We start from the raw sequence: 15,164 nt of genomic DNA, 5'->3' as shown, positions 1-15,164 counted from the left end.
ACATCTGACCGATATAGCCAGGGTATACAAGGATATATGGTACAAGCGGTAGCGACGACATAGAGGGATACATACACTAATGTGATTCAATGTGATCTACTGCTCTGTCTTTACCTGTATTAAGACAACTTAGGTTAAACCGGTACATGTGCTCTACGGGACGAATTACGTCACGTTAGTGACGTCATCGCGGGGCGACATCCCTCAGGGCTAACTACGAGCAAACCTGTATAATACACACAGCTAGGCACGTACCTATACATAAGAACGAGCAGTTCCACTTAGCAATATCACGTTAGACTGTGCTACAGTACCATACCAGACAGAGCTCAGGATACGATATATGTCACTGCGTCGTTCATACCTCAGTATTCTGGCATTGTTTTCCTTGAGCTACATCGGAGCGATTTACCAGGACACATGAGGCTACATGGTATAAGTGGTAGCAACGAATCAGAGAGAGATATATATACTATGTGATTTAGTGTGATATACTGTTCTATCGATACCTCCGCCAAGACAACAGGCTAAACCGATACATGCACTCCACAGACATTTACCCTGGAGTCCCATATATATATAAATAATATTGAGATTAGTGGTATATATACTTCGCATATATCCGTAATACCACACTGTTTTGTATCACCTTGTTGCTAGATATATACTCTACATTATTAGAACCAGTAATACCTGCTTTATGATATAGTCAATAGCACTTATCACTACTTACAATCACTGTGATTTTTGGATGTCAGGATATGTCAGAGTATTAAATAGTCATTAGTACTTACCTTACTATACCTGCACATATCAGCCACAGACTAAAAGGGATTTTTAACAATGTATCTGTGTTTTTAATTCTCTATGTAGAAGTAATAAAATGTTATTATTTTTTGATCATCCTCGGTGTTTCGAATATACCTTACTGACAAGCAGTACAAAACTGCAGGACCACTGTGTCCATTATAATATATGTGACAATTGAGTGCTTAATTTAAGGGGTTTCTTTCTGATCAAATCTTTTTGATCAACATTCATAGTGGTGTATCAAGCTTTAAAGGTGTGTGCGCGTGTGCGTGCCATGTGACAATGTATAATTTTCTACATTCTTACCCAGGGCCGCAGACAGCTTTCCCAGGGCCCATGACTAAAGTTTCCACCGGGACCCCCCACCTCCCACCCATGTATCAGCGGCCTTGCGAGAACCCCCAACTCTCATTCCCCTGTCACCCTTTCCTTACCCTCTCCCTCTCTTACATGGGGGTGGGCGAGGTGTGGTTGTATTTCTCCCCCCTCCTCACACTCCATAACCCCCCTCCCCAATATATACACACAAACTATAAGCTCCTCTCCCTAGATACAATCAAACACAATCTGTGCCCCTTCCCAAATACACACACACACCTCCCCAAATACACACACACACACAATAAGCCCCTTTCCCCAAATATATATATATATATATAGTTGTGAAAGCGTAGAAATAAAATCAATGAGTCAAGGGTTCAAAGTAACAAGTGAGTGTCACGGTAGCTTATGACAGGCAGTAATTTACACCAAAAATATATATAAATATATATATATACCTGGGTTTGAACTGGGACGAGACTTAGATATGATAAAATGTAATTTATTCCTTGATAAAGGTGAACACACAAAATGTACAAATAACAGCAAAATATAGGCAGTTACCTTAAAGATGGCAATGATGAAAACAGTCCCATCTGGACTGGCAGTCATACAGCAAAACCTGCATCATCCCAAGACCTTGCATAAAGACACAGGCCTGATGACATGCAGACATGAAGGCATGAAGACAATGGGTAAAGGATGGCTCTGACTTATATATTATTTTAACCCTTCTTTCCCAGTCACGGCGCCGAGCCGTCTAGCAAAAGTCCCTTTGAAGCTTTTGAAGCTGATTTTGGACTTCCATTGTTTCGTGTGAAATGTCACACTTAAACTGGTCAGTTCCTTTGGACACTTGGGCCAAGCATAAATAATTAAGCAATTTAGCCTTTGATGACCAGGCTATGTAAATTCTAGCCTTCCTGCTCATTATCATAACAGGGAGGTTGCAGCTTTCAGACCACAACCAAAATTCCATATCTGCTGTAAATACCTACCTAACTTCATAACTTCAGTTCAGTAGTACTTACAGGCAGGTGAGACATATTAATACATTCCGTCACGCCTGACGCTCCCAGAGAGACCAAACATTACAGTGTAATATTAAAATTAAGAGAGATATTAATATCTGGCCCTTAGTAGCTGGTAGATCTCAAGTGTTTAGACTTATCAGGTGGGGCTAAATCCCACGAACACACATATGTAACTCTTAGCATGTTCGGCCAAGGACATCTCATAATATTCTTATATTTAATAAGGTCACCATCCTGATGTCCTCCTTGGGTAGCCCCACCCTTGCCCCCATCAATAAAACCTTTGAAGCAGGGAGGACATTTGTCACCTGGGTTCAGATTACTCTGGCAGGATACCTTTTGCTGTAAGGTGTGAGTTATAATGCTCACCCCCACTCTAGCTTCCTGCAAACAGGTATTAACATACTGTACACTAAAAAACCCTTCTGCTTTTCACATTCAACTTCAATTAAGCCTTTTGAAGTCTAGATTTCCTGAAAAGACACAATACAGTGGTATTTTCTTAAACTGTAGCTTATTAACCCCTTAAGCCCCAGTGTGTGTGGTGCAGACACTGATATAACAATACAACATGGGAATATACATTTAGACGGCTGAAAAATGGAGCATGAAAAGGCGGGAAAAAGGGAACAACTGGCTCTATTTTACCATTAACCCTTTCCCTCCCGCAGCAACCCTAGGGTATGTGTGAGTACCAACACCAGGATAACACAATACAGTTACACAGGGGAATAAGCAATTTCATGTCATAACAAGGGTTGAATCACATTTCTGGACCTCTGCCCAGTTAACCCCTGGTCTCCCTGGTGAGGTTAGAGGGTGGCCAATTGGGGATGAACCCCTGTACTCCCGGGCCAAATCCTCCCCATCGTCACAGTGAGTTTATCAACACCATGGTACAAGTGAGAGAGAATTAAAAAATGAACTCAAGCCTCTGCCGACATATTGCTTGGTATCACATTTTTATACATTTCAAAAATGAGTAATACGCCCTTTAAGGGGGCTGGCTTAGAGATAAATAACAATATGATGACATATAAAAATGCATAATGATACATAAATATGCTTTACATTGCTATATTCTTATCCTATATATCACCATAATGTGGGCCGCCCTTAACCTGCTGACTTTAAGGGTTAGCCCTGTGTGTTACTGTATCTGTCAGATAACAGAACCTAAGGTCAGCAGAAATATCTAAGGCAGGAAAAACCTCTTACGAATGCATTTTCAATTTCATGACTCCTAGGAATTACACAAGGGCGAGTTACATCTAGAAGCGATACACTGCCGAATCAAACATTCACAGATCATACACAAATATACGTACATTCAAACACTCAAAATGGCTACAGCGCCAAAATGGAGGTGGGTGATAGTTTGTCTTCATATAGCCTGAGCCACACACATTATCTCAATCTTCACATAGTCAATGAAAAAATAGTTTGCACTCACGGTTTCTCAAATGAAGGCAGATGCTCGTCCCATATAGAAACATGTACAGGGTGTACAGGGTAACACCCTGAGGAAGGTCCCACTCTGAGGACCGAAACGTTGGCTGCCCTGTATTTGCGGTGTGCTGTCTCTTTGTTACCTGTATATTTCCCTGGTTACCCTGTATATATGTATGTATGTATGTATGTATATATGTGTATATATATATATATACACACACAATAAGCCCCCCACCTTGAGTGGGTAAGGGGCCTGGGAGGGTGGTTTACGGGGGGGCAGTGGGCTTACATGGGGCCCTTGGATGGCGAACCAACTTCCTGACGTTGGGCAAAATCCTGATTGTGTGCCTAACGAAATGGCTGGCTTCTAACTTTGTGCTGCAGTCTGTGAAATGCTGCAGCTGCAATGTAACATTATATTACTACGTGCAACATATTATTGTTACAGCTTTCAGAGTAACAGACAGCCTGCTGCTGGAACACAGCAACAGTTCTTTTTGTGATACTTGGTTACCAAAGTACAGAACTCTGTGTGAGTCTGTTTCAAAAGAGGAAGTGATATGACTTTCTAAACGGTTTTGGTAGCAACCAAAGAATGATCAGTACATTAAATAAAATCAGTAAAAATAGCATTACGAGTTAAAAAAAATAAAAAAATTCAGACAATATTATCTAATATGATAGAACACATAAAAAAAATTAAACAGGGTTTTGCTGCTTTAAGTGGTGCAATTCTAAAACAAAAGGTCACCAAAGTATCACAGAAAATTGTCTCACTGAAATCCGTTTAAAAAAAATAAAAAAATAATGTGATTAAATTTGGTGCAATTGTTTTTTCCCTCAAATTGCACAACTTTTGCCTTGTTGCCCATACCCCAATAGACACGATTTTAAAGCAGTTTGTCACATTTACCCTGAGCGCACCCGGTGTCCTTGTGTACATTTATTTTGCAGAATATCCCTCTTGATAACCAACTAGAGCACCAGGTCAAAGTGGAAATAGAATAATTAACACTCTTGGCAATATAAATATATCAAACCTTGAGAAACACAGAAAAGGGAAGATTTATCCTATGTTAAAGATATTATTTTTCTTGTAGCACCAACAGTGCATGCAGGACCATACATATAAGTTTGCATGTAATTGTGGTGCCTGAGGCACATGGACATAACGTAACTTGCTCAGCACTACAAGGAGAGATTACGCTAGGACTCAAACTGGGTTCAAAACCTGTGACATTATTACATTTGCCCAGGAATACCTTTGTTGGTGTTTTCAAGATACAGGGTTACACAGATCTCAATATAGGTTCCCACACGCTTACTTTTTATGCCATATATAGTGTAACACATAAGAACAATGTACCTTCCAGTTACACATGCGCAGTTCTAAGTCTTCAGTTATGCTTTCCCTGACAGGCCGGTGTTTGCTGAGGCCGTGCTGTCTGTGCATCCCTCGGATGTCCTGGATATGCCAGTGGACCCCAACGAGCCCACATACTGCTTGTGTCACCAGGTGTCCTATGGAGAGATGATTGGCTGTGACAATCCAGATGTAAGGCTTCTTTTAACTCCTTTCAGGTGGTGGTACATTGTCCATGCAGTACCACACACACCACAATAACCACCCCCCACCTCCACACACACCACAATAACCCCACCTCCACACACACCACAATAACCCCCACCTCCACACACACCACAATAACCCCCACCTCCACACACACCACAATAACCCCCCCCACCTCCACACACACCACAATAACCCCCCCTTCACCTCCACACACACCACAATAACCACCCCATCTCCACACACACCACAATAACGCCCCCACCTCTACATACACCACAACCCCCCCCCCACCTCCACACACACAATAACCCCCCCCCCCACCTCCACACACCACAATAACCCCCCCACCTCCACACACACCACAATAACCCCCCCACCTCCACACACACCACAATAACCCCCCCCACCTCCACACACACCACAATAACCCCCCCCACCTCCACACACACCACAATAACCCCCCCACCTCCACACACCACAATAACCCCCCTCACCTCCACACACACCACAATAACCCTCCCCCCACCTCCACACACACCACAATAACCCTCCCCCCACCTCCACACACACCACAATAACCCCACCCCTCCACACAAACCACACAATAACCCCCCGTCCAAAGACACCACACTAACCCCCCCCCCCCGCACACCGCACAATAACCCCCCCACACACACCGCACAATAACCCCACACACCGCACAATAACCCCACACACCGAACAATAACCCCACCCCTCCACGCACCACAATAACCCCCCTCCACACACACAACACAATACCCCACCCCCTCCACACACACACACACAACACAATAACCCCACCCCCTCCACACACACACACACACACACACACAACACAATAACCCCACCCCCTCCACACACACACAACACAATAACCCCACCCCCTCCACACACACACAACACAATAACCCCACCCCCTCCACACACACACACACACACACAACACAATAACCCCACCCCCTCCACACACACACACACACACACAACACAATAATCCCACCCCCTCCACACACACACACACACACAACACAATAATCCCACCCCCTCCACACACACACACACACACACAACACAATAACCCCACCCCCTCCACACACACACACACACAACACAATAATCCCACCCCCTCCACACACACACACACACACAACACAATAATCCCACCCCCTCCACACACACACACAACACAATAATCCCACCCCCTCCACACACACACACACACACACACACACAACACAATAATCCCACCCCCTCCACACACACAACACAATAACCCCACCCCCTCCACACACACAACACAATAACCCCACCCCCTACACACACATACAACACAATAACCCCACCCCCTACACACACACACACAACACAATAACCCCACCCCCTCCACACACACACACAACACAATAACCCCACCCCTCCACACACACACACACAATACAATAATCCCACCCCCTCCACACACACACACACACACACAACACAATAATCCCACCCCCTCCACACACACACACACACACACACACAACACAATAATCATACCCCCTCCACACACACACACAACACAATAATCCCACCCCCTCCACACACACACACACACAACACAATAATCCCACCCCCTCCACACACACACACACACACACACAACACAATAATCATACCCCCTCCACACACACACACACACACACACACACCACAATAATCCCACCCCCTCCACACACACACACACAACACAATAACCCCACCCCCTCCACACACACACACACACACACACACAACACAATAACCCCACCCCCTCCACACACACACACACAACACAATAACCCCACCCCCTCCACACACACACACACACACACACACAACACAATAACCCCACCCCCTCCACACACACACACACACAACACAATAACCCCACACCCTCCACACCCGCACACACACAACACAATAACCCCACCCCCTCCACACACACACACACACAACACAATAACCCCACCCCCTCCACACACACACACACACACACACACACAATAACCTCACCCCCTCCACACACACAACACACACAACACAATAACCCCACCCCCTCCACACACGCACACACGCACACACACAACACAATAACCCCACCCCCTCTCACACAATAACCCCCCCCCCCACCACACAGTAATTCCCACCATCACACACACACACTTACCTAATCTCAGGCTAGTGCCCAGGCTCTCTCTAGCTCCTGTGGCCCTCTCCCACACCTGGCCCAGCTTCCAGCGAAAAAGAGGCTTGCAGGAGCTGGGGAGAGCCGGGGGTTGGCGGCAAACATTAAACATTTTTGGGTCACCTTGTGCTTAGATTTATGGAGCTATTAAGTATTGAACGATAAATAAGAGATTCAGAGTTTGTCGTTTGTGACCCTGCAAGGTCCAGAGGTTCTGTATGTCTGATTGCTCACTTATCTCTCTGGGTTTAGCTTTCCTAAGAACCTCACAAACCATGCCACTTCCCCCTTTTTCCTCCTCATCTGTTTTTCATGACTGGGACAAGTACTGTAAACGGTAATGTAAAGGGCGTGACGAAGAAGCATAAAGTGGTGAGGTCAGTTAGGGATTACAATAGTCTGGTCTTTCTAACCTTTACAGTGACCTCACGACCCCAAAGTGGTTCCCTTATTTGATGCATTTTATAGTACTGCTGCTCGGGGGTAATATAGAGATGTTTTAGGCAATCTCCTTTAGAAGCTGTAGTATATATGTCCTTTTTGGTTGACATGAACAACTTGAGCCCCCATTGCATATTCAGTCAAAATGTATTCCCCTGTGCTTGAGAAGAATTCAAATGAATGGGATATTTTTCAGCACAGAGAAGACTTTTTCACAGGATATTTAACAGAAGAGTTTTTTATTTTATAAATGCTCCCTAAATGTGGGAGGAAACCTGTAGGCCCTTATTCTATAAATTGAGCGCCGATCCGGCATTATTGCACGGAAAGCATCATTGAAGTCAACAGGGTTTTAATAGGTCTGGTGCTGGGCTATCGCCATTTATAGAATAAGGGCCTTAGATTTGAACCTGCACAATTGAGCACAAATATATTTTGCACGCCTGGATTAAAATGTGTTTAATCAAATCTTTAAAAAAAACAAAAGTATGATAATCACATTCTTATAGAAGTCAGGGAATATCTTCTACAGCAGGGGTGCCCAACTCAAGACCCCAACAGGTAAGGTTTTAAGGATATCCCTGCTTCAGCACAGGTGGCTCAATCAGTCCCTACTTAGAGACAAGTGGCTTAATCAGAAGCTTTGTCTTTGATTGAGCCCCTGATTGAGCCACTTGTGCTGAAGCAGGGTTATCCTGGAAACCTGACTGCGGGGGGCTTGAGGACTAGCAATTGAAACGGGATACTCTGCACATCATGTTTGCAATCAAATCCTTTTACTGGTATTCAAAAGAAAAACGCTTACAGTGCAAAAATGTTAATAATAAACATAATTAAATTGGCAAATGGATAAATAGAGCCGACATTTCAGGGCTATCCCAGCCACTAGTGACATTTTGCTAATTTGTTTACTAAAATTATTTGTACATTATCTTTGCACTGTAAGCCATTTACTTTTGAATTCCATGTATTTTAATATGCTTTGGTTTATTTGCAAGCCTGGTGTGCACATACTTTTTATTTCTGTGTAGATCCAACATCAGTCAGATATGAGGATTAGCCCATTCAAATGACCTGAAGGTTGCTGCCTGTTTTTCTCTAGTGTCCTATTGAGTGGTTTCATTTTGCCTGCGTGGACCTCACCACCAAACCTAAAGGGAAATGGTGAGTACTCCCTGTGTTTCCACCTCCATCACAGACAAGGAATGCGTGCCTCTGATCGAGAGAGTTGAGGTAGTTTAAAGTGGAGCCTGGTTTGAAGGTGGTGAGCGCAAGGGGTGGGTAGTTGGAGGAGGGTTTGGATACTTGGGGAAGCTGATAACTGAGTAGAATGAGTGATTTATATTTGGGATAAGACATGTGTGGAGAGGAACAGACGGGTGATGATAGGGCAAGTTGTGAGGGAGAGGTGGCTTATAGGTAAAGGGTGGCTATCGTAGAGGTTTTGTTTAGTGGTGTCACAGTGAGGGGGAGTACATTGGGATGTGGAGGATAGGAGGAATGTAGGGCTATGGAAGGGCACACGCAGGGATGTGGTGAGGCGGTGAACAGGAACGAGAGGAAGTGAAATTATAGGAGTGATAGGGGCAGACCTTGTGCAGTGGGACTTGGCTAAAGGAGCCAAGGAAGTGGATCTAATCTAGATTAAATGAGTGACCTCTAATGATGTATACAATAATGCAAGGACTTTTACAACTAACCCCTGACATTCTCCCTTCCAGGTTCTGTCCCCGTTGTACCCAGGAGCGGAAGAAATGATTGCAGCTCGGTGTCTGACTGCTGTCAAATCAGTCTTTACCACTTCCATGTTTTTCAGCTATTCTTCTTTATATCTTCCCTGTCATTTGTCCTTGTACTTAACGTGCTTCAATATGAAAACCAGAGGCAGACAAGTGTGTATGTCAGCCTGTGCTGAGTGTATAACATCTCTTCCTGGGGGAGGACATGTGCTGCACGCTGGGGATGGTACCTCTGTTCTTGATTTAATAACCCCCCTTTATCCCATGCAAAGTTCAGACATCAACCAAAGTTACCAATGCTGTTTTAAATGTATTTTCTGCTTGCTTCTGTGTTCAGCCTCTCCGTTAACAGATTATCTTTTTAAAGATGCAGTCCCACTAAGGGCCCAATTGAACTAATGAACATGATGCTATATACTATATAGGTTACAACTATGCATTTGATTCTTTAAAAAAAGCATACCAATATAAGCATATTAAAGCCATTTTGAAAATGTATCCTACATTTTGGTTCTACAATATGGGATGGCATATTGAAGGTGACATGCTAGTGATGTGTATGTATAGGTCCACATTCAATAAGACCTTTTCTGGGCCATAGGGTGTCTTATGGTGCCGGAAGATGCCGTATAAAAGTGCTACTGAGTGTATCATTTAACTTTTTTATTTTGACCGTTTATTGAAATGCCTTCTACTTTGCTTTGGGATTTCTATAGCTTAAGTTCAGTCTGTTCTATAGTAATACAAACTCCCAGCATTTTAATAACCATACAGAAAAGCTGATGGTTTATTTTTTTATTTTATAACCTAGAGAAGTCTCCATTTTGTTTTATCAGTCTATCCAGAAGATTTCTGTAATATAAAGTATAGGGTATTTTACTGCCCCATCTCTGCCTTAACTCTCCTGTGATGCTGTCTCCTCTGTAATTGATAATACACAGGCACACAAAGTGCATATATCTGATTTATTATCATTGAGACAGGGCACTAAAGATTAACAATCGCCACGCCCCTCTGATTCAGGGTACTATACCTGTTGTAAATTAAACAAAACCTTTTCAGAAGTATTTTAAATAGTTGTTATTGTTTAAGTTTATTTTATTTTTAAGGTTGTCCTCATGCTTAACCTTTTACGTGTGTCACTGGCATTAGTTTATTTTGGTCTTAGGTGGGACTGCACGCTTACATAACCCCTTCTCAGTGCTGCATGCTGTCGCTCCCCCTGTCTTTATTTTTGACATGTAAATATATAAATATATATAGAACAAGATATATCTATATACATCTATATGGAGATCACAATATATATGTATAAATGTTTTGTTACAGGCAAATCCAGAATTGGAGAACTCTGGAGCGTAACATGACACAGAATTGTTCTTGCAGATATCATTCATTTTAGCAAAATTCCAGGGACTTCTCCAACATTAGAGGGATTTTGATCAGTTATTCTCAAATCATTGAGGACAAGTCAACATTTAAATGCCTTAGTCCTCTGCTCCTTGTGTACTTTATTTATCAAGAGTGGTTTCCTTTTATATACATTTCAACTGGTTGTCCAGTGCTTGCTTCCTGTTTCTATTGTTTAAGATGTTGACCCATCAGATAATCAGTTACTTAGAAATTTAAGTGTGTGTGTCCAGTCTGACCTCGTGTCATCAGGGCCTTCAAAGTCCAGCCTTCCCCCCCCCCCCCCCTCTTCTAATTCCAGAGCTGTCTGGTTTGCGTTAGTCATGAATGTATTTGAAAATTGAAGATATAAAAAATATATATCAGAAGTGGACTAGAATCTGAAAAGCCTGGAGTTACATTCTGAATACTGTGCATGTATAATGTTTGATATTCATAGAGTAGGTGCAATGCACTTTGCTAAAAATATACATCACGACTCCCATTGCATTAATATAAAAGCTAACATAACACGTGTGTCTATATGTCTATATAGGTACAGATGTGACCTACAGTATGCACACCACAATAATGGTATCACAGGCGTTGCATATGATTCATTAGCAGAAATAAGCTGCTATATGATCATATTTACAATGTGGGATAGACTGGTGCAAGTCACATCTGGACCCTTGTATTGACATTCGATCTGAATTCTTTGGAATGTGCCAAGACTATATTTAAAAATGTTCATGTATTGTGCAAAAAGCCTAATTGATGCTTAAATGAAGGCAGGCAAAAGGAAGAGCAAACCGTAGGGCATCATTCTGACAAAGGTGAATTCTTTTCTAAACTAATACATGCTGAATTTTAACCCTTGCCTGCCAATGAGGCCTAGAGTAAGGGGATAAAATGAGCCATTCCACACAGTTGCTCCAATAAGTGGTTTTCTTGACATTTGTCATCCTGATCACATGCAATGTTGTGACACTCCCCAAGTATAACGTTATGGAAAAATATACAGATATACTTTTCTTTTTTTGCAAAGACTTCTAAATGTGGCCAACATTGTGATTTTTTTTCTAAAAAAAATTAATATATATATATCTATATATATACAGTGTGTGTATATATATATATATATATATATATAATTTTTTTTTTTTTTTTTAGAACTCCGTTCTGATAACTGAGCTGAAAATTGCTACAGCTTTCTGCTTTTGTGCTTTTGTTATAATATATGTGGTATTGCGCCTTTTAGTCTTTCATGCCTAAATTCACAAGCCTTTTAAAATATATTAATAAGCAAATATTAGAGGTGTCACAGAACGGAGTACTTTAATTTATAAAAGTAGTAGCACCTTTTTAGCTATCCTTCTGAACACCAAAGCCCTTTTGGGTGATTTACAAACGTCCGATAACTGGTACTAGAGCTTGATCTGTGTTACCTGCCTCTCGAGGCATGGGCAGTTAATGCTAGTTGAGTGTTGATACCTGTTGATTTCTGAGCTTTGTGACCCCATAGTATAAGTGGGCAGCCAATTTAAGTCATGGAGCCTATTTCCACATCTTGCGAAGTTCCAGCCATAGCCTGATGGCTAACCTCAGACTACTACTTTCACTTGTTATAGTGAAGGCACATCTGTTCCTGCTGGAGTATGTGCTCGCTGCTTTACACTCATTGGTGGCCCCCAACTTTGAGTACATTTGCCATTCTGACAACACCTCATCATTTTTATTATAAAACTACTGCGTGTGTGTTCCCCCTAGCGAGGCCATCATCGAGCAGCGGATTGACCAGGGCTGATGTTGATATATTGATATAAATTTGTATGCACACATGTAAGAATAATTGTGTATAGAGCTACTGTACATGCATAAATACATACATGTATTTGTGTGTGTGTGTATAATATATACACATTGACATCTTCCCAAGGATATCTACGTGTTTTACTTTGGGTGCCCTAAGCCACAGCCACTACCTCATGGGGTCTGGCACTTCAGGGGCCCCATGACATAGTGCCCTTCCAGTGCTCTTTTTCTAGGGGAGATGGCATTTGCGCTGAACTAGATCTATAGTGCAGGGTAATGGAGGACTCCTTTTCCGGGTTAAGGGACACAGTGGTCACGAGATCAGTGGACTCGGAAGACCCCCTGATTTGTACAGAGAAAAAAAATGTTGTTGTGGGTTGGGAGTTGATGCTTTATCCCGTTGGGTTCCACAAGACATAGTCACTACATCATGGGGTCTGAAAGTCCAGGGTCCCCATAATGTAGTGGTTACGTCATGCCCAAGGAGTGCCTTTTTTAAAGTTTGTTGTATCTTGAGTTTCCATGAATCGCAGGACGTGATCTGAAGTATAGGGAAGTGGAAGAGGACTATGTTTCCTGGTTAAGGGGTGTCGTGGCCATGTGACCATATGTGACGCTGGCAACAGCACTCACGGAATTCCTTGGTCACGTGGAAACAATCGGATGGTCGCCACCACCTTTTCCATCTGCGGCAAACTAAGATGGAGGATATTCCATAGAAAAGAAGCAACCGTAGCATGACGTAGCCAGTATGACGCATGAACCTGGCATGCATGAGATTGTGCTTTACCAGGTATATCATAAGAGCAGCAGAAAGGTTCAGAATTCTAATTCAGCTCTAAATTGGAAAGGATATTGTATTTGTTTATGCCGTTTTTAATCTTTTCTAAAGTGGCTGTTTTCTATTGAAAGCGAAGTCATGACGGTATGGAGTACCACATTGCATGACCTGTATCACCTGTGGGAACCACTATTGTAAATACGATTTACTATACCACAACCATTATTGTACACCATAAATTGGGATTGCAACAAACTGGCTTGATCCTTTTGTGCAGTTAGATGTAAGAGCATAAATGTGCAGTTATTCTGGAATTATCGGGGATGTGTCACGTGGCCGAGTGTATTTCATTGCATCTACAATATGTTTATAACTTAGACTGCACCTTTTAAACCATATCCCCATTTCAGATGTACTCCTTTGAAAGTAATTAAAAAGGCAGATTCACAACCCACATTTTTTTTTCTCCCGTTGCCATAGGGACCTGTAATGCAATACAGTCCAACATTACATTGAGATAAAATGAAAAGATGTATAACTGTGTATTGAAGGATTATTTTATGACTAGAAGAAAAGAATAGAAAAGCAGAAAATAAACAAAACATATACACGACAACTCAACAAGAAAAAAACCTCAGATGAGGTTTATATTAGAAAATAATAGTTATGTGCATTTCAGGTATCATCTGCCACATAGAATGAAATAAAATATATTTTATCAGAAAGTAGCCCATGTGTGTATTTTTCAGTCAATTATCTCAGTTGGTTAGTATATTGCAGGCCCTTCTGGTGGTAAAAGGGTTAAAAATGTCCTCTGCCAAAAGGTTTATTGAAGGCTCTAATAAAGACAGAAATATCTGTATTTTTTAGATCATGTTTGATTGATATTGTCATAAATAAAATATTTTTGAGAGCTTTCTTGTTCAAGATGATTGTTGCAAGTTCTTCCTGTTAGAGATCTGCAGTGTTTCTCCATTAACCTTCCCTTCTGGCTGAACTGTTCAAATTAGTTTAGAAACATTACCCCCTCTCTTAGGCTGCGCTTATAGTGCCGGCGATGCGATGTCGCATCAAAACAAATACATTGCCGCTGTCGCATGCGCTTATAGTAAGCACTGAGCAACGGCTTGGTCGCGATCGCTGGAATTCATCTCAATTACATTTTTCCAGCGACCGTAGCATGACGTCGCCGGCACTATAAGCGTAGCCCTAAAGATAAGCAGAGCATTGCTGCACTGGATGCTACTTCTCTGATAGACCTCTGTTTCACCAGAACTTTGGCACATGTAAAACATCTGAATGACGGAGCCTTCTAGAACCGAACTGAATAAATGGCAGTGGCATGTTTAATACGTGCAAATGTTGCAGAACATTGAACTTTAAAATCCTCTGAGTGCTGCAGAGCATTGCTCTATAAATTCCTTCCCTTCAGAGCATTGCTCTATAAATTTCTTCCCTGCTTCAGCTGCAGAGCATTGCTCTATAAATTCCTTCCCTGTTGCAGAGCATAGTTCTATAAATCCATTCCCTGCTTCAGCTGCAGTGCATTGCTCTATAAATTCCTTCCCTGCTGCAGAGCATT

The 15,164-nt window shown here is 42.2% G+C and overlaps 1 protein-coding gene across 1 annotated transcript in view; it reads left to right on the top strand.

The window, feature by feature from the left end:
- ING5 (inhibitor of growth family member 5) overlaps positions 1–14,500 on the top strand; it is a 67,376-nt gene extending 52,876 nt beyond the window's left edge. The window contains exons 6-8 of the mRNA XM_075569508.1: positions 5,037–5,172; positions 8,961–9,022; positions 9,580–14,500. Coding sequence (XP_075425623.1) covers positions 5,037–5,172; positions 8,961–9,022; positions 9,580–9,616 — 235 coding nt within the window. The 3' untranslated portion in view covers positions 9,617–14,500. The remainder of the gene's footprint in view (positions 1–5,036; positions 5,173–8,960; positions 9,023–9,579) is intronic.
- Positions 14,501–15,164: the final 664 nt, after the last annotated feature.

The sequence above is a fragment of the Ascaphus truei genome, chromosome 14 (genome assembly GCF_040206685.1).
Source record: "Ascaphus truei isolate aAscTru1 chromosome 14, aAscTru1.hap1, whole genome shotgun sequence".
Taxonomy (NCBI): Eukaryota; Metazoa; Chordata; class Amphibia; order Anura; family Ascaphidae; genus Ascaphus; species Ascaphus truei.
This window is presented reverse-complemented; position numbering and strand designations above follow the sequence as displayed.